The sequence below is a fragment of the Pongo pygmaeus genome, chromosome 22 (assembly GCF_028885625.2).
Source record: "Pongo pygmaeus isolate AG05252 chromosome 22, NHGRI_mPonPyg2-v2.0_pri, whole genome shotgun sequence".
Lineage (NCBI taxonomy): Eukaryota > Metazoa > Chordata > Mammalia > Primates > Hominidae > Pongo > Pongo pygmaeus.
In genome coordinates, this window is record NC_072395.2 from 44,556,802 (window position 1) to 44,579,094 (window position 22,293).

A 22,293-nucleotide genomic window follows, 5' to 3' on the forward strand; every position below is an offset into this window, starting at 1 on the left:
ACCCGTCTCAACATCCTTAACCTTATTCACATCTCCAGTCTCTTTTGCCTTGCAAGGTAATATATTTACAGGTTTTAGGAATTAGATTATGAACATCTTTGGAGAAGGGGGCATTATTTATTACCTTAAAAAAATAGGGCTTAATTCATTACCTCCAATTTGTAATCATCTGAAATCTTCAGGCTGCTTTCACCAGCATTCTCATCAAAACTAGATCTTCACATTGACTTTGTGTTGGTTTCTAACAGACCTTTCAACCTATTTAGCAAGTCTAGAAGTGATTTTCTGCTATTTGATGTAGCTCCAGCTATTCCAATCAGCTTGTAAATTTCATTAACTCGTTTGGTATGCTTTCCTCCAAGTCAATGTTTTCTAAAAATTAAAATAGGACCTATTTGAAAGATGACCTTAACTGATATTCCTTGGGTATTTATAACCAGTCAGCTAAAATCCACTTAGCAATACTGTCATCCTGCCCATATTTTTCTAATTCATTCATAATGCAATCATATCCAATACCTTTCTGAAATATTTGGTATATAGTTTTCACTAGACATAACATACTTTACAAATGAAAAATGTTTAGTTTAGTCTGTTATAAATTGTTAGTGAAGTTGTTCTGGCTCTTAGTGACTAGCAATTTCTAAAATTAATAAAAACTGGCAGACAAAAGTAAACTGGCCCAGAGTCTACAATTTCTAAAGTATGTTTTTTCCTACTTTTTGAAATAAAGTTGCCAAGGCAATAAGAATTAGAAGACTATATACTAACCTAAGTCAACTTTTTAAAACTTAAATCTCTCAAGCAATATTTCTTTCTGAATCTTTCTCAATGGGATATTTATCCCTTTCTTTTCGAAATCTAAACTTTAAAAAATGTATTTTCCTAAATTTACTTTGTAACGGATTACACTGATTATTTCCAGTATTCCTTCCTTTGGTAGTATGACCTCCAAGATGACAAAGCAATTTTCCCTTAAGCTCCTATTACTATGTAAAGTTGAATTTAAAGAAAAAATAGAAATGTTTCCTAAAAGAAATACATATATACTCACAATGACAGGCTAGTATTCAAATCTCCTTCCTGTTAGATAAGAATATCAAAGCATTTAGTTCTACAGTCTTTCCTCTTCTTTCATTCTCAACTTAATATATCAAAGACACTGTCTTAAACCAAATAGTTAAATCCAACACAACTTTTATGTTTATTAGCAACATATAAACACTGTATAACAAAGCACATGCTAAATTTCTTAACAAAAGATGATTTTTAAAAAGTTTTAAAATCATCTTTCCTGTAAAGATGCTTTATCCATCTAATTTAAATCTGAAGACAACTCCATAAAACACTACTGCTAGAACAACTAGGTAAGGGATCATGTACAGTCCTTTTCTTACCTGGTATTTCATCTTATGCTTTTAATACATAATTTACTAAATGTGTGTCTAGGTTAATACTTTTTTAATATCAGGTAATATAATGGGGCGAGGAAAGAAAGCCAATCACATGTTAAACAAGTACCACTATGTCACTCTACCTGAAAACAGAATACTGTGTATGAGTTAATCAACGGTACACACACACAGTAAGAGATACAATGAAACTGAAAAATGTACAGAAGCAACTCATTTAACAAAGAAAATCCCAATATTTAATTAACAAACACTGGAAAAAGTGTTCAACCATACCAATCAATAATCAAAGTACAAATTAATACAAGGAGATAAAATTCTTACATTATCTAACGGACATGCATGTGGACTAGCATAAAGCAAAAAGAGTACTGGGCTGGTGAGATCTAATGGACGAGTTTTAATTCCGAAGAGAAATTTAAAACTATAAGAACTAAAAAATGTCCATACCTTTTAAACCAGTAATTCTACTTCTAGAAATTTATCTAAGGCAATTACTAGATATTCTCAAATTTTCCACAATGACTATTGAGAAAACGACAGAGAATTTCATGCTATTAAAAAGATCTGGTAACTACATAAAAATTTCCAAACACAAGTGGAGGAGAAAAAAAGACAAAGGAAATACTCTAAAATGCTAATGGTGTTTGATGGGATTGTTTTATTTTCTAATTCAAATTTATCTAACTTGCATTAATTTTTAAATGAAAAAAATTAAATTCATGGGTTTAAAAATGAACTTTAATTTGTATCTGTTTGAGATACATCTTTGTTCAACTTTTGATTATAAATATAACTAAGTGATAAAGAAATATGGTTATATAGAATCACCATTATCACATAACTTGTCCACAGAGTAAATCTTGTCTTTGAAGCTCAGTTACTATGTTTAAATCAGTAACTTGCAAATCTTTAATAAAGCCTTTCAAAATTAGTAAATTTTTAAATTAAAAAATTAAATTAAAAACACCCCTCCCTCCACAAATCCTTACAATAACTGAAGCCCTGTGGATAAAATGAACAAAACACACTGTGCAAAAAAAAAAAATCTAGGAAATTGCTGCCACACACATATATATATATTTTTTTTTTTTTTAGGTTTTTTTTTTTTTTTTTTTTTTTTTTTTTTTGAGACGGAGTCTCACTCTTGTTGCCCAGGCTGGAGTGCAATGGCGCGATCTCGGCTCACCACAACCTCCGCCTCCCAGGTTCAAGTGATTCTCCTGCCTCAGCCTCTTGAGTAGCTGGGATTACAGGCATGTGCCACCACGCCCGGCTAATTTTTTTGTATTTTTAGTAGAGATGGGGTTTCTCCATGTTAGTCAGGCTGGTCTCGAACTCCTGACCTCAGTTGCTCCGCCCACCTTGGCATCCCAAAGTGCTGGGATTACAGGCATGAGCCACTGCGCCAGGCCTATATTTTTTTCAACATCTCTTCATTAAAGGAAGTGTTCCTTTGATTATTGATATACAGCTTACTCCCATATATTCCATTTGCTTGTCACAGACTCAAACCTTTTGAAACCTAAACATTTAACCACTTTTCCACTTGCTTAGAGGAAGGTATGAAAACAAGATAAATCTGGCATTGTCAATATGAAATACTCCTAAGGTAGAGAAAATTTACAAAGCTTTTTCTTTTTGGTACAGACGGGATTTTGCCATGTTAGCCAGGATGGTTTCGAACTCCTGGCCTCAAGGGATTTGCCAGTCTCAGCCTCCTAAAGTACTGGGATTACAGGCGTGAGCCACCTCATCCCACCCCGAAAAGCTTTTAAAAACAAATAGGGGAAAGATGCTCTACCATTTTCCTGCTCCGACTGAGCAGAGTCTTGTTTGAATGTGAACATTACAGAACAGTTCCATCTACTTCTGTACAAAATTTACTCTTCAGATTTCAAGAGATTCCAAACCAGGTACTTTCATAAGCAACAAAACCGCACATAATATTCAAATTCAAAATTTTCATACTTACTTCTTCCTAAATTTCTTTACTATACCATATTCTCCCCCACAATCTTGTTGACTTTTCTTCTAGTTCCAGAATTTAAAGAAATGTTTTACCAAATAAACACATGGAACTGCTAAATTACATTTAATAATAAATATAACATCATTTTTAGGTTAACTACTTATATTTCTATGTGCAGTAAGAACATTAAGAAAACAGAATATAGGCTGGGCATGGCAGCTCACGCCCGTAATCCCAGCACTTTGGGAGGCTGAGGTAGGCAGATCACCTGAGGTCAGGAGTTTGAGACCAGCCTGATCAACCTGGAGAAACCCTGTCTCTACTAAACATACAAAATTAGCCGGGCGTGGTGGCACATGCCTGTAATCCCAGCTACTCAGGAGGCTGAGCCAGGAGAATCACTTGAACCCTAGAGGTGGAGATTGTGGTCAGCCAAGATTACGCCATCGCACTCCAGCCTGGGCAACAAGAACGAAACTCTGTCTCAAAAAAAAAAAAAAAAGAAAAAGAAAAAGAAAAGAAAACAGAATATAATAGACAATGGTTTAAACTTCATCTGCATTATTTTTCACTCTTTAATTGTATCATCGAGCCCTTATTCTATTATCATTTACTCCGGGCAGAACTAATTTTCTAAGTATTAATAGTTAATTTCTGAAAACTTACTCTATAAAGCATGTCCTAATGTATTCTTCTTTTTTTTTGAGATGGAGCTTCACGCTTGTTGCCCAGGCTGGAATGCAATGGCGTGATCTCAGCTCACCACAACCTCCGCCTCCTGGGTCTAAGTGAGTCTCCTGCCTCAGCCTCCCGAGTAGCTGGGATTACAGGCATGTGCCACCATGCCTGGCTAATTTTGTATTTTTAGTAGAGACAGGGTTTCTCCATGTTGGTCAGGCTGGTCTCGAACTCCTGACCTCAGGTGATCTGCCCGCCTTGGCCTCCCAAAGTGCTGGGATTACAGGCGTGAGCCACTGCGCCTGGCCACGTATTCTTCATTTTACACTACCTCTCCTACAATTTCCAAGGGTCTACCCTTCACTCAAACTTTCCACTTTTTGAATCAAGGCTGTATACCTCACCAGGGTTTTTAACCCTATTGGTTCCAGCTTATCACATTAGGTCATTTTCCAAATGTACTTCCCAAATCAATCCACAACTTCTTCCTTTTCACTTGCTTGAAAGACAGGCCCAGGAGGTGATTTTAGGAAATGCCAAATGTTTTATCAATGCCGGTGCTCTCCTTTAGCAGTACAGGTGCCATATCTCAACATCACATTTACTGTGCCTCACTAATGAACTTCTGGTCTCCCTCCCCTCACAGTTGGCTATTAAACATTTTTGTGAATTAAACACTTCTTCCTAGACATCAATACAAGAAATAAAAATTGATTCCAGGATATAAAATCATTTAATTAGAAAACAATTTTAATGTTAGCATTTATAAAATCCTTAATTAGTTAAAATTTTTAATTGAGTATAAACTGGTAAAAAGAATAGACATCTTCAGTTTTAAACGCTGATTACATTTACTGCATTACTGTGGATGGCTCAAAAACTTAACCAAACCTTGTTATTCTTAAACTGTGACAAGTCCTTCCAAAAGTATACATTATTTTGATAGTTATCACTTGCTACCATGCTTCAGATGTATAAAGGCTGTTCACTGAGTCTTCTCCCCACATAAATGGTCCATTAGATAAGGATTCACTGCTCAAAAACTTCACAGCGGCCATGTGGGGCTGTGGACTAGACTCAGATGGGCTCTTAAAAGGACTGTGTCAAAGCTCAGAACTGTTACTTTTACACTGTGTGACCTCAGACCATTCACCAAACTTCTCCAGTTTCCTTACCTTTAAAATGGAAAGACTGCAAAGACATGCACACAACACCTAACTCATTAGCCAGCACCTGGTTATTTAATGGGCAAATGCAGGATTCTTTTCTTGTCCTTCCCTTAAACTGTTCCCACTGGATTACTCCTTAAAATAGTATGTCAAAACTAAACCTATGCTTTGAACAAACTTAGGATTCGGGATCAACAAAATAATTTACAGAGCCATGTAGAGGCTACTAGATATTGTTTTCATCTTGATAGAAAATCAGATAAGGCAAGTAAACAACAAAATGGTTATGATATAACCTGACATTTCTGTGTATTTTACAACAGCTTTGTGATATAAATCACATACCATAAAAATCCATCCATTTAAAATGGACAATTCAGTGGTTTTTGATATATTCAAGAGTTGTGCACCCATCAACACTTTTATAGAGTATTTTCATCACCCCCAAAACAAATCCCATCCCCATTACCAGTCACTCTCCATTCCTCCTTTTGCTCTCTGCCAGCCAATAATCTACTTTCTGTCTCTACGGGTTTGCTTTATAAAATATATCCCTATATTTGTTAAAATAGATAGTGGTAAAAGACCTTCATAAAGATTTGGACTTATTTCAACTGATCCCCAAACTTGGCTGCCCTATCTAAAGTGATTTAACATTCAGCATCTTTTAATTAAGGTAAACTAAGTCACGTATGGCCATTGAAGTTTAAAGACTATTATATATTTCTTAAAGGTTTTAAAACAGATATCACAGTAATTTTCGGTATTACAGGTTTCCTTTAAGCAGGGTATTATAATTCTACTTTAACTGAAAGTCAAAAGCAGGAAATATAGAGGAACACTCATGATAGAATGCATTAAGATATACTGGGCATATTGCAGAGGGAGACTTTACAGACTAGCGGATTGGTCAACTATTGCTCTTTAATGCAACTGCATACCTAGAGTGAGGCAAGGGGAGCAGTCCACCCAGGTGCAGGCAGTAAGTGGGTGAACTACCAAGACTAAATAAAACAGCAAGACTTTGATTTTGTTCTTTTATTACCATCAAGCACAAGCAATTCTTTTTTTTTTTTTTTCCAGATGGAATCTCGCTCTGTTGCCCAGGCTGGAGTGCAATGGCACGATCTCGGCTCCCTGCAACCTCCACTTCCCAGGTTCAAGTGATTCTCCTGCCTCCTGAGTAGCTGGGATTACAGGCATGAGCCACCACACCCAGCTAATTTTGTCTTTTTAGTACAGACAGGGTTTCTCAATGTTGGCCAGGCTGGTCTCAAACTCCTGACCTCAGGTGATCCACCCACTTTGACCTCCCAAAGTGCTGGGATTACAGGCATAAGCCACCACGCCTGGCCTGAGCACAGGCAATTCTAAATAACACCAGGGATAAAATATATCGCCCCCAAAATATTTTGGCAATACTCTAAGTTTTAAGGGGTTGCTGTGGTTACTGCTGAGTTTTAACAACACACAAATGTCAAATCTGCACATTTTTATTACATACCCTTTAATAAACAATCCATCTTAATTGGAAGTTTATTAGGAAATCCCCCAGTTACATAGTCAGTTCCCAACACATGCAGATTTGATATACCTGTTCATTGGGAGAGTAAGTACAAAAAGGTTCAGGATAGCTTCGGCTCTCCTCAGGCTTAGCATGACTCCAATCCTATTGTACCTATATACATTCCTGTGTTTAAATAGTATATTCAAAACTATAGCTGTGTCAATTTTTCTCTGAGATAAATTTTTTCTGGCATAAATATTTATAAACAACCAGAATCAGCCTCAAACAAATATAGAGATAAATATAATAAAACTTTAAAAGTGAAGACCCGTGAACAAAAATTAGAGATGCCATCACTAAGCAACAAAGTACAAGGAAGCTGTACTTCCTTGTACGTGAATATCAAAAGTGGTTATCAAATATAATAGACATTTACATTGAATTTTTAGGTGATAACCATTTCAGTAAAATTTTGACTGAGGCATCTCAAAGTCATTACACTCAAGGTCGGGTGTGGTGGCTCACGCCTGTAATCCCAGCACTTTGGGAGGCTGAGGCAGGTGGATCACGAGGTCCGAGTTCAAGACCAGCCTGGCCAACATTGAGAAACCCCGTCTCTACTAAAAATACAAAAATTAGCCAAGTGTGGTGGCACGTGCTTGTAATCCCAGCTAGTCAGGAGGCTGAGGCAAGGAAACCGCTTGAACCCAGGAGGCGGAGGTTGCAGTGAGCTGCGATTGCGCCACTGTACGCCAGCCTGGGTGACAGAGCAAGACTCCATCTAAAAAAAAGTCATTACACTCAATGCTGAAAAAAATACATGGATAGTATTGTGATTTCTAGAATTTACTGTGAAGTGTGCTTATAAATCGCTGCCACAGTATTATGTTTAAAACTTCCTATTTGTGTATGTGTTGCTGTATGTACAACATTTTGTAATTAAAATTAATTAAAAGTGCTCTTAACTGTGGGTGAAAACAGATGAATAAATGTGGTTGTAACTGTCTACTGAACACAAATATGTGAAGATCAATTTTAATAGTCATTGACAAACCTGCCTAAGACTTTTAAAGAAAGTAGCCAGCCTGGCCAACATGGTGAAACGCCGTCCCTACTAAAAATACAAAAACTGGCCGGGCCCGGTGGCTTGCGCCTGTAATCTCAACTACTAGGCAGGGCTGAGGCAGGAGAATTGCTTGAACCCAGGAAACGGAGGTCGCTATGTGCTGAGATCACGCCACTGCACTCCAGCCTGGGTGACAGAGCAACACTCCGTCTCAAAAACAAAACAAAACCAAACCAAAAAAACCAACAAAAAAACCAAAAAACCCGTAACATTCGTATTCATTGTGACATATCAGTACGCAGATAAGTTTTTCCACTATTTCAAAAAACATATATTAATGCAATTTAAAAGTCTGGTATGATTTATATGTAGTGTGTGTGTGTGGTGGGGGTGTGTGTGTGTGTGTGCACGCACATACAGTTCAAGTTTCCTTTCTGGCCATTTCCATTATTCATTTCATGATTATTTCTGAAAATAATTTTGCTATACAAAAAGGGTGTTTTAAAAAAAATCTGCTCTGGATGTCAAATATGCTAGCTATACCACTGCTCTCTGGTCTCTTCCAACTGGAATTACTGACCCACATGGATTTATACCAAGAATCATCAATTACCCAAACATAAATTATAACTTTCAAGAGGTATTTGGATGGCCATCCACCTTTCACTGAGCCCTGCTGTTCTCCTCTACCCCCTAGTAAAAACCCGGGCTTCTAATTCTTAACTCCACTGCTGAGTTACACTGGTTTTCTTCCTGAATTTACTACTAATCTGGTACAGTGCACTTGACTGGAATATCAGGTTTCTGTGTGCTTACTTATCTATGACTTAAAAAGCACCAATAAAAAGCTCAAACTACTCAGCAATGAAATGTAATCAATAAACCATGCAAACACTGAACAGAATGAAGGTGATCAGGGTATAATAAATTATAATATTGTTTGTAAAATCTCTTGTAGTTTTCAAAATCACAGCAGCACAGTATTAATTACACTTAATACTACCACAGAAATGTAGACATGTCTCTCCTACTCTAAGCTCTCAACAGATCCTGGTAAGGCCTATTCTAACGCAAATTTAACTACTACCTACCTCTATATTTTCTGTGGTTTGACAGAAACATAATACTAATTAATATACCAATGTTACCAAAATTTTGAACTGTTAATAGGTAAGCTGCTTATTCTGCTATATACCTGACAACACAGTGTAGTTTTCAGCTTATCATGAAAGTTGTATGCTGTTGCTCTAAAGTGTGCTAAAAAAGAATTTGGCATATTGTCTCAACAAATATTACGAATAACACTAAAGGTTCATTACTTACGTAATTTTTTTCCCTACTATGTTATCAAGGTGTATTTCAAATGAGATTTGAATGTGCACAGATATGTACAAAAAAGTTACTTCGAATTCTGAAGTAAATTATATTTGTTCGTGCCCCATGACACAGAACAACCTACAATTTTTATAGTGGCTTCGTATGTGGTAAAGAAAACAAAACAAAACAAAAAAACACTACCGTGTCATCTCTCTAGTAGGTACAGTTTTAACCTGAATTCTGTTTCACAAGGTTTGGAAACCAACTTTTCCATTATTCTAATTGTTCTCTGAATCAATTCCTTACGTGTTCATGTAATTTTTTCTGAAACAAAATACTAGACAAAATGATAGACTAAGGAGGGAAATACTTACAACAAGAACATCAGTGATAAACCCTGCTACAGAAAGCTCTGAAGACTCACTTTATTGCAATCACTATAAAGCCAGACCAATACCCTTGTCAGAAACTAAGAATTCCCTGGGTCAAGAAAGTAGAGAAAGAAAACTATGTATAACCAACTTTCAACATTCAAAAACTCCTGGGATAACAGCACAACATGGTCAACTTTTGCAAGGGAAATCTCCAATTTCACTGCCAATAATCAACCTGGTCCTCTACATCTTTTCCATACAGTAAAGAACTTTGAACCCTCTGTCTACATGTCTTTAGATAAACGTCTCAGAAATGATCAAACCCCAAACATTAACACTACAGGTTAAAAAAATGCTTAATCAGGCATCCCCATCAGATGAACTAAATTCTAGAAGACAATCATCCCTAGTAATCAACAATAGTCATACAGAACAATTTACAGTGAGAAGAGGAAGGAGTAGCAAGCTCCCCACTAAGATGTAGAACTCAACTCTTTCTTCAGAATAACATGATTGACAGCCCAACTGGATAAGTGTACCAATGTCAAGTCGTACATTAAGTATTCATAAAGCTTAATTTATGTCCAATTTTAAAGATAACCATGAATATACAAGTACTCGCATTTTTTTTCTGTACTGCAAAGTAGCATTATATGCATACCACCTCAACACTGCAGTTCTCAAAAAGTAATCCAAGGACCTTTGAGAGGTCTTTCAGTCCCTTTCAGTGGTTTGAAGTCAGAACTGTTTTCATATGAATACTAAGATATTTCTTGCCTTTTTGTTCGTTTTCTCAGAAGTATGTAGCAGTATATTCCAGAGGCTACCTGAAGTGTGTTATTGAAACAGACTGAATGAAAAAGTGGAATGAGGATCCAGGTTTTATTAAACCAAAGTTTAAATGAGATGTGCAAAAATGCAAAATGATGTCACTCTTACTAATTTTGTTTTAGAAACGTTACTTTTCATTAAAAATGTTATTTATATTACATATTGTAATAAGTTTATTATTTTTAGTAAATTAATAAACACTTGCATTTCTCAGTTTAAATTTCTAATATGGTAAATATCAATAAATATAATAACCAATAGATAGATACAACAGCTCTCTGTGGCTCTTAACTTTTTTTTTTTTTTTTTGAGGCAGAGTCTCTCTGTCGCCCAGGCTGGAGTGCAGTGGCGCAATCTCGGCTCACTGCAAGCTCCGCCTCCTGGGTTCACGCCATTCTCCTGCCTCAGCCTCCCAAGTAGCTGGGATTACAGGCGCCCACTACCACGCCCAGCTAATTTTTTGTATTTTTAGTAGAGGCGGGGTTTCACCGTGTTAGCCAGAATGGTCTCGATCTCCTGACTTTGTCATCCGCCCGCAAGTGCTGGGATTACAGGTGTGAGCCACCACGCCCGGCGGTGGCCCTTAACTTTTAAGAATTTAAAAGGATCTAGCCAGGCATGGTGGCTCACACCTGCAATCCCAGCACTTTCAGGGGGCTAAGGTGGGCTAATCACTTGAGCTCAGAGGCTTGAGACCAGCTTGGGCAACAGAGCCAAACCCCGTGTCTACAGAAAAAAACTGAAAAATTAGCCAGGCATCGTGGCAGAGGTTTGTAGCCCCAGCTACTTGGGTGGCTGAGACAGGAGGATGGCTTGAGCCCAGGAGGCGGAGGTTGCAATGGGTGGAGTTCGTGCCACTGCCCTTTAATCTGGGCCACAGAGCCAGACCCTGTCTCAAAAAACAAATAAATGGGTCTAAAACCAAAAAGTTTGAGAACAGCTGTCCTACAGAAATTCCTACACGTGTGCACCAGGAGACATGTTTGAAAAGTTCATTGCAGCCTGTCAGCAAAATATTAACTAAACTTAATAGACAGTATTAATATTTGAGCAAACAAAAAAAAAGCAGGTCAAAGCTGCAGTAAGCCGTGCTGGCGCCACTACACTCCAGTATCAGAGAATATTATATATTGTTTATGGACCACAAAGATTAATACTAAATTATTTGATTGTCTCTCCTGCAAGTGGGAGGAGGGTTGGGGTTGGAGTGAGGATGAAAGGAAGACTTTATATTTTATTTTTAAATTAAAAACACAAAATAGTAACAACTGTATATTCTTAACTGTTTTATTTTCTCTGCACTATTTTTGTATTTTTCTTTTTTTTTTAAGATGGACTCTCGCACTGCTGCCCGAGCTGGAGTGCCGTGGCCCAATCTCGGTTCACTGCAACCTCTGCCTCCAGGGTTCAAACAATTCTCCTACTTCAGCCTCCCAAGTAGCTGGGATTACAGGTTACAGGCGCCTACCACCAGGCCCAGCTAATTTTTGTATTTTTAGTAGAGACAGGGTTTCACCATGTTAGCCAGGCTGGTCTGTAACTCCTGACCTCATGATTCACCCGCCTTGGCCTCCCAAAGTACTAGAATCACAGGCGTAAGCCACCGTGCCTGGACTATTTCTGTACTTTAAATGTCTTAAAACTGCAGATAATGCAAAAAAAGTGGGAGGGGCAAGATACAATTCTTCAGGATTTAGGCAAGATGGGTTAAAGACTAAAAATACAATCAATGGGTAAAAAAACACAATCTGGCTGGGCGCAGTGGCTCACGTGTGTAATCCCAGCACTTTGGGAGGCCAGGAGGGTGGACCACGAGGTCAAGAGATCAAGTCCATCCTGGCCAACATGGTGAAACCCCATCTCTACTAAAAATACAAAAATTAGCTGGGCGTGGTGGTGTGCTCCTGTAGTCCCAGCTACTCGGGAGGAGAGACAGGAGAATCGCTTGAACCCAGGAGGCAGAGGCTGCAGTGAGCTGAGACTGCACCACTGCACTCCAGCCTGGTGACAGAGTGAGTCTCCATCTTAAACAACAACAACAAAAAAAATCCATACTCTTTATTTTATTCCACAAACTTTAGCAAATTCTTCACATTCAGAAGTATATAAACTATACAACAGACACCATTAAGTATTAGCCATAATTGATAACTGATTCTTTTTTACTCCCCTTTTCATCTTTCACAACACTTAATACATGTCTTGCCATAAAAATTCTCCAAATATTCTGTTAAATGGGTATCTTTAATAACCTCATCTTTCTTATCTTCCTTTCCTTCTGTATCAGAGATGGACGTCTTTTACTTCTGCTTCTGATTTGTCCCATTTCTCTTATCCATAATTTTGCTTCAAGTTAGCCATCCCCTCTTGCTGGTAAACTATGCTATTCCACACCCCCTTCCTTGAGAATGCTAAAGCTTCTACTCCCATCTAAAAGACTAGGGATTCAACACTACTAACTAAAGCTAAAGCCATATATATATATACACACACACACACACACATAATACAAACAAACATACTGCCTATCACCAGTGCCTAGTACATTGTTAACTGCCCTTCCTTCCCTCATCCTTAAGCAACATTTCCCTCTAATCCCTCAAAACCAAACCTCTAAAGACTACTTTACAATAGCTACCTCTTATTTCCTTATCTCCCATCACCATTCAACCCTAAACTTCAAATCCTGTTATTCTCAAACATTTCAGTGGCCAAGTCCCTTCATACTATACAAAATATTATCTTCAGACAGCAATTAAATTGGAGAGATCTCAATTCAAATCCTAGTTTTGCCATTAACTAGCAATATGCCCTTGGGGGAGTTATTATTTATTACAATTTCTTGGAAAATCAGTTTCCTCACCTGTAATTGGACATCTATGCAGGGTTGTGGGAATACATATTAGATATGTGTACATATCTAATGCCTGACATGCCATTGGTCTTATATTAATTCCTTTTTCTCCCCCTTTCAATTTTCCCCCATCTTTCCCATCTGAACTCCTGGATGTCTCCCTTTATCTCTTAGTTGCTTCCAAGTTTAAGTCCTATAAGCCCAACTGCTTGCCAAAAATTTCCACATGATTGTTCCACAATTAACTCAACCTGTTCAAAAATCAAACACATTTTATTCTCTATTAAGTAGGCTTTTGATGACTTGTGTTAAGGGTAGCACCATTCTCTCAGCCCTTAGGATGTGGGGACAAAAGGTGCTTATAAACCTATCAGATGCCAAGGTCCATGGATTCCTTTGGCCCACATCCTTTCCCTATTCTCCATTCCCACTATACACTTGCCAAGTTCAGGTTTTACTTATCTTTCCTACCAAGTCTCTGCCTCCTACAACACATACCACTACGAACGAAACACTTTTGATTACATTATCCCACTGCTTAAAACCTTCAATGTTTACCCACAGCCTAAAACTGAAATTCAAACACATTAGGCAAACATGAAACTTGTCAGGCCCAAACTACTTTACCATCCTTACTTTCCAGTAGCCTTCAGAATCAAAATACTCACTTTTCAGCATTACTGCCCTTCGATCACTGCTTCCTACATCTTCTGAAATCCTAAAACTGATACCTGCTCCTCTTCCCAAGCCTTCACTTATCTCCAATGGCTATGCCACACTGCAATGGAAGGATCCCAAAGGAAGCTGTTCTACCTCCTATTAAAGTTATTTGTCTAAGTCTTATGTCCTCCATTGGATTAGACTTTTAGGTGACTGAAATCCTTGGTAGCCCTACAGTATTCAGGACATGGCTGTGCAGGTGAGCAGGCACTCAGAAGTTTAAGTGAAGATGAGATCTCAGAGATTCAAGATTATATGGGGAACGAATCAACAACATTTCATGAATGGGGAGAAATAGTTGAGAAGCACTACAAATCAAGTAGGCACAGTAAGATGAATTTTAAAGTCAGATTAATTTCTCTAGAAGAGTTTTAATTTAGCAGAAGAGAGCTGGCATTCTTTGCAGTTCATAAAGACTAGGAATAGAACTGAAATGAACTGGAAAATGAACAATGATAAGAAAATGCTCATTTTGCACATTTAAAAGGTCAAATATCACTTCCCTTTTTCAAGGAATCAATACCATTCCTAACTTTGGTTTTTCAAAGTAAAAATTACTGATTGTGCCTTTTCAGGATTAATAGAAAATACTTTGCTTAACAATGTGCTTGATGTCAACTTCCATAATGCCTGAATCAGAATACTTCTGATCTTAAGAATAAACTAAAAATCCTCTTCTTTCATCAAAAACATTCATTCTTCCGATTCTGAAATAAATTTTTAAAATACACGTCCACTGTTGGGAGAAAAATGTACTTGAAATATTTTAACTATTGTTGTGCCATTTGTTTAAATTCTCATTCAACAATTATTTGCAAGGCACCTGTTTTGATTAGTAGAGAAGGGGGGAAAAGAACTGAAACTTCCTGCCCTCATGGAGCCAGGAGCCAACATGCCAGTGACTTCTACCTTCAGAAAACAATCAACTTCCAACCCTGAAATATTTGGAGCATTATCACAAATTCTCTGGCGCTCAAAAACTAGGACGTATTATTTTTATTGTTTTGAAAATCATCGCTACTGAACTTTTACAAGACACTGTCCAATATCAGTTGCAACTTCTGCAGTTAGGGCATTTTATGTACCCATCAATTGAAGAAAATCATTTTTAGGATAATTTATATGGCAATAAATGGTCTCAACTGCAGTGTAATTGGAAAGCCCCATATATTACGGCACTGAAAATCTAAAGGAAAGTTATTGCACCATAATTGTTACAAGTAAACCTACAAAATCTGTGAGATGCAGCACGTTTTTAACGCCACATCCACACATCTCGAACTACTACATTTGATTTTTCAATGTTGCTTTATCTTTGGTATTTGGAAAGGGAAGACAATACAACTCAACCCATGACAATAGTTCCCATTCTGTAACTGCATTTTAAATCATCAATGGTCAAGTCTCCTCCTCCCAAACCGATTCTGACAAATAGGATGTATGGACTCTACACTCCAAAAGCAACACCTGGAATGATCAGAGAAACAACTAGAGAACTTTAAGGCCGCAGGCAGCTTTGTTCCCAGTTTGGAGAGGTTTTCACATGTAAATGTCCTCGTAGAAGGAGCCGAGGATTAACTACCTCGGGAGGGGGTGCGAGGGTAGGGAACTGGAGGACAACGCCAGCTTTCTAGCGGACTAAGGCGGAGCGAATACTCTTCTCTCCCATTCAACTTTTCAGGCGTCACGTTGGGGCCATACAGCCTATAAAAGAGTTATGTTCACGACTTTAAATTATAACGAGCCACCCCCTCTCCGTTTATTAGCCCTATTTCCCAAGTGCGTGAATCCCAGAGAAGGGGGATGAACACCCTCTGCAACTCCTCCCAAACCCGGGATCAGAGTCCAGCCGTCGACGCGCCGCGGCCTGAGCAACAGGAGAGCTGAAGCCACCTCTCCGCCAGCCCCACGACCGGCAGATGCTCCCGTTCCCCCGCCCCCAACCCCACACGCCCGCCCGCGCTTCTTTCTTAGCCCTTTGCGGGCTCCTGGCACTGCGAACCCGACAACGGGGCTCGCGGAGCAGAGAGCGAGGGCGCCCAGACCCGAAAAAGGGCCAAGTTAGAGGAACGGGCACAGACTTGGGCTGGGGGAGGCCGCAAGGGGACGAAGGGGGAAGCCCGAGGTCGCCGTCCGGGGGTGGGCAGTGGGGGGAGGGGTGCGGGGTCAGTTCCCGTGGTCGCCGCGACCTCTCCCGGGCCACAGGCACCGCTCCGCGCAGGCCCCGCCGCCCCGGAACCGGGGCAGGAAGCGTCCCCACCCGGACCAAAGCTTTAAACCTCCGGCGGCGGGAGAAACGAGCCCCGGCTCCCGCAGCAGGCCCGGCACCCCCCTGCCCCGAACACCCCTTACCTCCTGGTTGAAGGCGTTGACGGCGTCCATGTTCGCGCTGCGGCGGCGGCTGCTCCGGGCCCGCCGGTCACATAGACCTCGCGCCGCGGCGGAGCAGGGCCGGGAAACCAGCCGGGCCTGGTGGCCGGGGGGAGGCGACGAGCGGCGGAGCCCGAGGCCCGGGCAGGAAGAGGCTGCGGCCCAAACGGCGAGGCGGGCGGCCGAGGAAGAGGCGGAGAGGTGGCGGGCCCCTTCTCAGTCCCGTTCGCAGGATGAGGAAAAGGAGGCGGCGGCAGCGCTGGTCTTCAACATGTCCGTTTGGTGGTGGCGGCTGCGCTCTGCGTCTCGCTGACACGGCCCCCCGCGCCCTCACGCACTGGCTCACACTGGCCCGGCCGGCGAGCGGGCGGGCCTCTCTCTCCCTCTCTCCAGCGGGATGGCGGCAGCGGCCCGAGTCCACGCCGCGCGGGGCACCCTGGGATGGCTCAGGCCTCCCGGCGCTTCCTGTGCCCGGCGTTCGCCCCGCCCCGTCGCGCTGGCCCCGCCCCCTCCCCTCCTCGTCCCGCCCTGCGCCGCCCTGCACCGCCCCGCGTGCCGGGCTGCTGGCGCGTGACGCCGGGACGCTGGGCGCTTTCCCGCCGGCGGCGGCCGCGGGCCGGGGAGACGGCCTTGCAGAGCGCGGGATCCCAGGGCTGCGAGGGTGACCCAGAGCAAGCCCTGGCGCACGCGCGCTCTGCTCGACGCGGTGCTCCCGGGGTGCGTCTCTGCGAAACGCTCGGCCTTAACCGGCCCTGCACCCGGCGGGGGCGGCGGGCAGAGCCGCTGGCTCTCGGCTGCCGCGAACAAAGGGCGCAGAATTTAACCTCGGCTCTCTGGGCGTGCCTTTGCAGGCCCTCGTGCGCTCTGCTGGGGAAAAGAAAAAAATGCTACTGTCAATGCCAGTGCAGCTGTGTGTCTGCTGTAGTTGTGCAGGTTAATTCTGCGCGAGCTAAAACACCGAGAAAGACGTTCAGGCACTGGATATCCACGCAGGCCTTAAGGAACCCCTGTGCAGCCTTGTGCCACGAGAGGAGTGGATTCACTAACTTTCACGCTGATTCCTCAAACCAAGTTGTTTCATTTTTGGCCAAAACTCTTTATGCTGATCACTTTCCTTGAGTACCTACTGTCTGCCTGGTGTTGGGGACATGGAAATAAAAGATAATTGTTTTGGCTGAAAACACCACAGTTTAGTGAAGAGGACAGGCAACTGAGCAGATACTTATCAAAGCATGCTTAGTGTTAGGGCAGAGGCCCTGGGAAACAAGAAAGATGCGCCTCCGACAGGAAGTCCAGGAAAGCTTCCTAGAGGAAGTGGCACCTGAGCTACATCTGGAGGGAGGAGAGGCCTACAGAGCCTGATGAGGACTGCCACCATCACCTCCCCCGAAGGAGGACCAGCTGGAGCTTAGGAGCAAGGTGGACTGAGAGAGGAGAGTGAGACCATAAAGAGGCTTTGCTCTTCCAGAGTTTGGATTTTGCCCCCCTAAGGCAGAGGGGAGCCCTTGGAAGGGGAAGGTGGAGTGATGGATGCAGTGTTCTCTCAGAAGGAAGGTGCAAAGTAGTAAGAGGGGACAGGGAAAGAATGACCCCAGCCCCCTGGGAAAATGAGGGCTGAAGGTGGTGGCGATGGAGAAGGAAGAACAGATGTTTAGGAAGTGGAGTGGAAGGGCTGAGGCGGAATAACTGTGAGGTTAATAAAGGGGGTGTCAAGGAGGATGCCCAGAGCCTGACTTGATGAATGACATGGGTGGTGGGTTTATGAGTCAACGTAGGGGATTTATGGGGAAGAAGTCGTGGGTTTGAGGGAAGACAGAATGATGGTTAACACTTGTCGCTTACCATGTGCCAGTGTCTGCTGACATGCTATTCTGTACTCTCCGTAACAGGCTTCTGGGTGAGGTGTCCATTAGTAATGCCCTCATTTTATAATTCAGGGAGTGAGTTAACTGATGTGCCCAAGGTCACACAGCTGGATCATTTCCGTTTGGGGCCTGTGGAGTTTGAGCTGCCCCTGGGACAAATAAGTGAGGATGTCTAGGAGGCAGTTGGGTAAACACTTGCAGAGTCAGGAGCGATGGCTGAGATGATAGAAATCTGGGAGTCATTAGTGCACAGCTAGTGGTGGAAGGAGCTGAAATAGGGGAGAAAACGCCTAGGAACACAGGTATGTAAGGGATAAGTTGGAGGTAAGAAGAGGTGAAGAAAGAGCTCTGAAGTGATCAGCTCTGTCTGGTGCTGGGAATAAAAGTCCAGCAAGATAAGAATTGGAAAGTGCCTGACGGGTGCTACATGCAGGGAGCTTGTCCTGCGTGTAGGCCGGCGTGGTGAGGGCAAAAGCTAGACTGATGTGTATCAAAGAGGGGAAGGCAGGCAGGAGAAAGTTTATAGAAACTCGGCTGTGAAGGCAAGTTGTGAAGACAACAGAAAAAACCTGCAGGAGGAAGTGAGAGTGTTTGCTTGTGTGTTGTTTTGTTTTGAGATGAGAATAATGTACTCTTTTTTTTATTTTTTGTTTAATTTTATTTTATTATTATACTTTAAGTTTTAGGGTACATGTGCACAATGTGCAGGTTTGTTACAATGTATACATGTGCCATGTTGGTGTGCTGTACCCATTAACTCGTCATTTAGCATTAGGTATGTCTCCAAATGCTATCCCTCCCCCAGAGAGTAATGTACTTTTAATTACTTGTTAAAGGAACAAAGAAAGTAGTTTTTAAATTTTATTTTCGGGTCCATTCATCTTCTACTTCATTACCACTTCCTATCACTGCTTTTTAATCTTCCACCTGAACTACCATTATATTTTCCAAATCCATCTTGCTTCTGTTAACAGCTGTCATCTGCAAGACCACTAACACTGCATTAGAAAGTACAGACATGAGGCTCGCGCGGTGGCTCACGCCTGTAATCCCAGAATTTTTGGAGGCTGAGGCAGGCAGATCACTTGAGGTCAGGAGTTCGAGACCAGCCTCACCAAAATGGTGAAACCTGGTCTCTACCAAAAATATAAAAAATTAGCCAGGTGTGGTGGCACATGCCTGTAATCCCAGCTACTCTGGAGGCTGAGGCAGGAGAATCGCTTGAACCCGGGAGGCAGAGTTTGCAGTGAGCCGACATCATGCCACTGCACTCTAGGCTGGGCAAGAGAGCAAGACTCCATCTCAAAAAAAAAAAAAAAGTACAGATGTGAGTAGATTTCTGTTTCCTACCCTTTGGCATTTGGCATTTCTGGAGATCTACTGTCTACCAAATTCTGTCCAAGATCCCCACACCATGTTTCCAGCCTATTGCCAGGGCACAACCCAGGTTTTGTCATTCCCTGGACACATCTGGGAATTGACATGGCTGGGCCTTTGCTCTCATAGAAAAACCCCTCTCTGCTCCTCTATATAGGCAGGCCCATTTAACATCTAGTTGATATTGAGATGTCACTGCCTTTTCATTCATTAATCATATATTGAGCATGTACTTTGTGCCAGGCACTGTGCGGAAAAGCTTCCCCACTCTTCTTTCAGCCAGTCTCGGCATCTTCCACCATATGCTTCTATGACTCCACCATAGCACCTCTTACCTTGTATTGCTGTTATCTAAAAAAAAAAAAAAAAAAAAGTCTGCATTATTCTGACACGATGCGCCCCCGCCGTATCTCTACCTGTTTCTGTGAAGAATGGCAGAACTTAAAAATGGGTCCACAAAGCCAAATGGGATCCCCCTTCCCCAATTCATACAGTCTGCTTTCCTCTTGTGAGTCAGGGAAATAGATTTGGCTAAGGAAGGATGAAGTCTTAAGCTAGTTGGAAAGGGGGACTCGGGAGGAGAGTAGTGAGTTGAGCTTTGAACAGGTTGTCTTGGGACTCGGTGCTTTACAGCTATTGGGGCCTATAATGGTTGTTGAATGAGGGAGTGGTAGTCCAAAGGGGGTATTTTCTGTGTACCATCCTACTGAGATTTGAATGCACAAGAAACAAGATTTGGCTTCTAAGATCCATGTGCTTGAGGTAATTAACGGATTTTGGAGGTTCTTTCCTGGATAGGATTATTTGGTTTTTATGCTGACAGTGTTTGAGAGGTCTTTTAGCAAGTAGTTGGTATCAGCTAGACTTTGGGTGCCTTGGCAGCATTTTCTAGCATTTTCCTGTTCCGAAGACAGCAGCACCTGTATCTGTTCTGGAACATCTGCTGGCCATTTGCACAGCTACTGCTGGACTTCCATCTTTATCTCTCCAGGCGGACGAGTCGAACCTTCCAATAGGAAATTTTGGGTAAATGACAAAAACTCATGAGGGTTGTCCTTTGTGAGCAGACTTTGAAGCAGTAGGAATGTAGCCTATTGAAAAGATGGCCAGAGGTTCAGAAATAAACGTGACAGATAAAAATCAGCAAGACATTTAATACATCTGCAAACTTGCCTTCTTTCAAAGAACATTGATTGAAACAGATTCGTTTGTTCATAATGTGGGTGTGAAAATAGTTCTGAAAAGCCATTCTAAACAAACTTATGTTTTTAAAAAGAGTAGATGAAATCTGTTTGCGGAGGAAGGAAAAGATGACATTCAGGAAGCAATATTCTGGTTAATTCTGTGTTCTTCAAAAGCCAGCTCATTTTCTTGAAAGGAGTGCCGGCCACAATCCACAGGTATAGAGAATATGGAGAGAAAGCATCTCACGCCTGAAGAGTCCAATAAAACATTTATAGATAAGAATTTAAGAGAATATGGGTTCTTTCTGTTTTTTGTTTATTTGTTTTTGAGACAGGGTCTTGCTCTGTCGCCCAGGCTGGAATGCACTGGTGTGATCATGGCTCACTGCAGCCTCGACCTCCTGGGCTCATGCGATCCTTCCACATCAGCCCCCCAAATAGCTGGGACTACAGGTACAAGCCTCCATGCCCAGCTAATCTCCCTATGTTGCCCAGGCTGGTCTTGAACTCCTGGGCTCAGGCAATTCTTCCATCTCAGCCTCCCAGAGTTCTAGGATTACAGGCATGAGCCACCAAACCTGGCCTAATTTTAAATTTGTTTGTGGACAGGGTCTTCCTATGTTGTCCAGGCTGGTCTTCAACTCCTGTTCTTAAGCGATCCTCCTGCCTCAGCCTCCCAAAGTGTTGGGAATATGGGTGTGAATATGAGCCACTGCACCCAGCCTTGAAAATGGGTTCTTTCTAATGCTTTATGCCATATACTTTCTGGAGAGAGTATAAACTGGCTGTATTATATGAAACTTCTTTCTCCTTGGTCTGCTTTCCTTCTCTGGCCAGCCTCCTGGATTCAAGTCATTTGGCAGATATATGTATTGTAAATACGTCCTCCCAGTGTGTGGCTTACCTTTTCATTGTCTTGCCTCCTCCTCTCTCTGAAGCTTTCCCTGACACCTCTATGATTCTTCTTCCTCCCCACTTAGGGATGTGACTTAACTCTCTCCTGGTTTAGAACTGCATTTCAACTGCCCACTGGGGAATTCCACATGGGTATCCCTCCCTCCCCAAGGGACCCACCTGACTCCTTTTGTGCATCTTCTGTCTTCATGCCCTTTATGCTGTTGAGGCCAAAACAATGGAATGAAACGTGTCGAAAGCAGGAACTCCAAGAAGGAAGAGCTCAACGGCAGTTGGGCAATGGGATTTTAGGGAATTTTCATTTTCTTCTTAATTTTTTAGCATTTTTCATACGCCTCACAGAAGGCATGTATCACTTTTTTTTTTTTTGAGAAGGAGTCTCACTCTGATGCCCAGGCTGGAGTGCAGTGGGGTGATCTCGGCTCACTGCAACCTCCACCTCCTGGGTTCAAGCAATTCTCCTACCTCAGCGTCCTGAGCAGCTGAGATTATAGGCATCTGCCATCGTGCCTGGCTGGTTTTTTTTTTTTTTTTTTTTTTTTTTTTTGTATTTTTAGTAGAGACACGGTTTTGCCATGTTGGCCAGGCTGGTCTCGAACTCCTGACCTCAGGTGATCCGCCCTCCTCGGCCTCTCAATGTACTGGGATTACAGGCATGAGCCACCCCACCAGGCCAGTTTTA

The 22,293-nt window shown here is 41.9% G+C and overlaps 1 protein-coding gene across 7 annotated transcripts in view; it reads right to left on the minus strand.

Moving 5' to 3' along the window:
* SCAF4 (SR-related CTD associated factor 4) overlaps window positions 1-16,769 on the minus strand; it is a 62,033-nt gene extending 45,264 nt beyond the window's left edge. For 3 of the 7 annotated variants that reach the window (XM_063659813.1, XM_063659814.1, XM_063659812.1), the window contains exon 1: window positions 16,253-16,715. In XM_063659813.1, coding sequence (XP_063515883.1) covers window positions 16,253-16,282 — 30 coding nt within the window. In that variant the 5' untranslated portion in view covers window positions 16,283-16,715. Of the gene's footprint in view, window positions 1-16,252 lie in introns of all 7 variants that reach the window. The other 4 variants (XM_054468489.2, XM_054468487.2, XM_054468488.2 and 1 more) reach the window with 3 other exon arrangements.
* Between the last annotated feature and the right edge of the window lie 5,524 nt (window positions 16,770-22,293).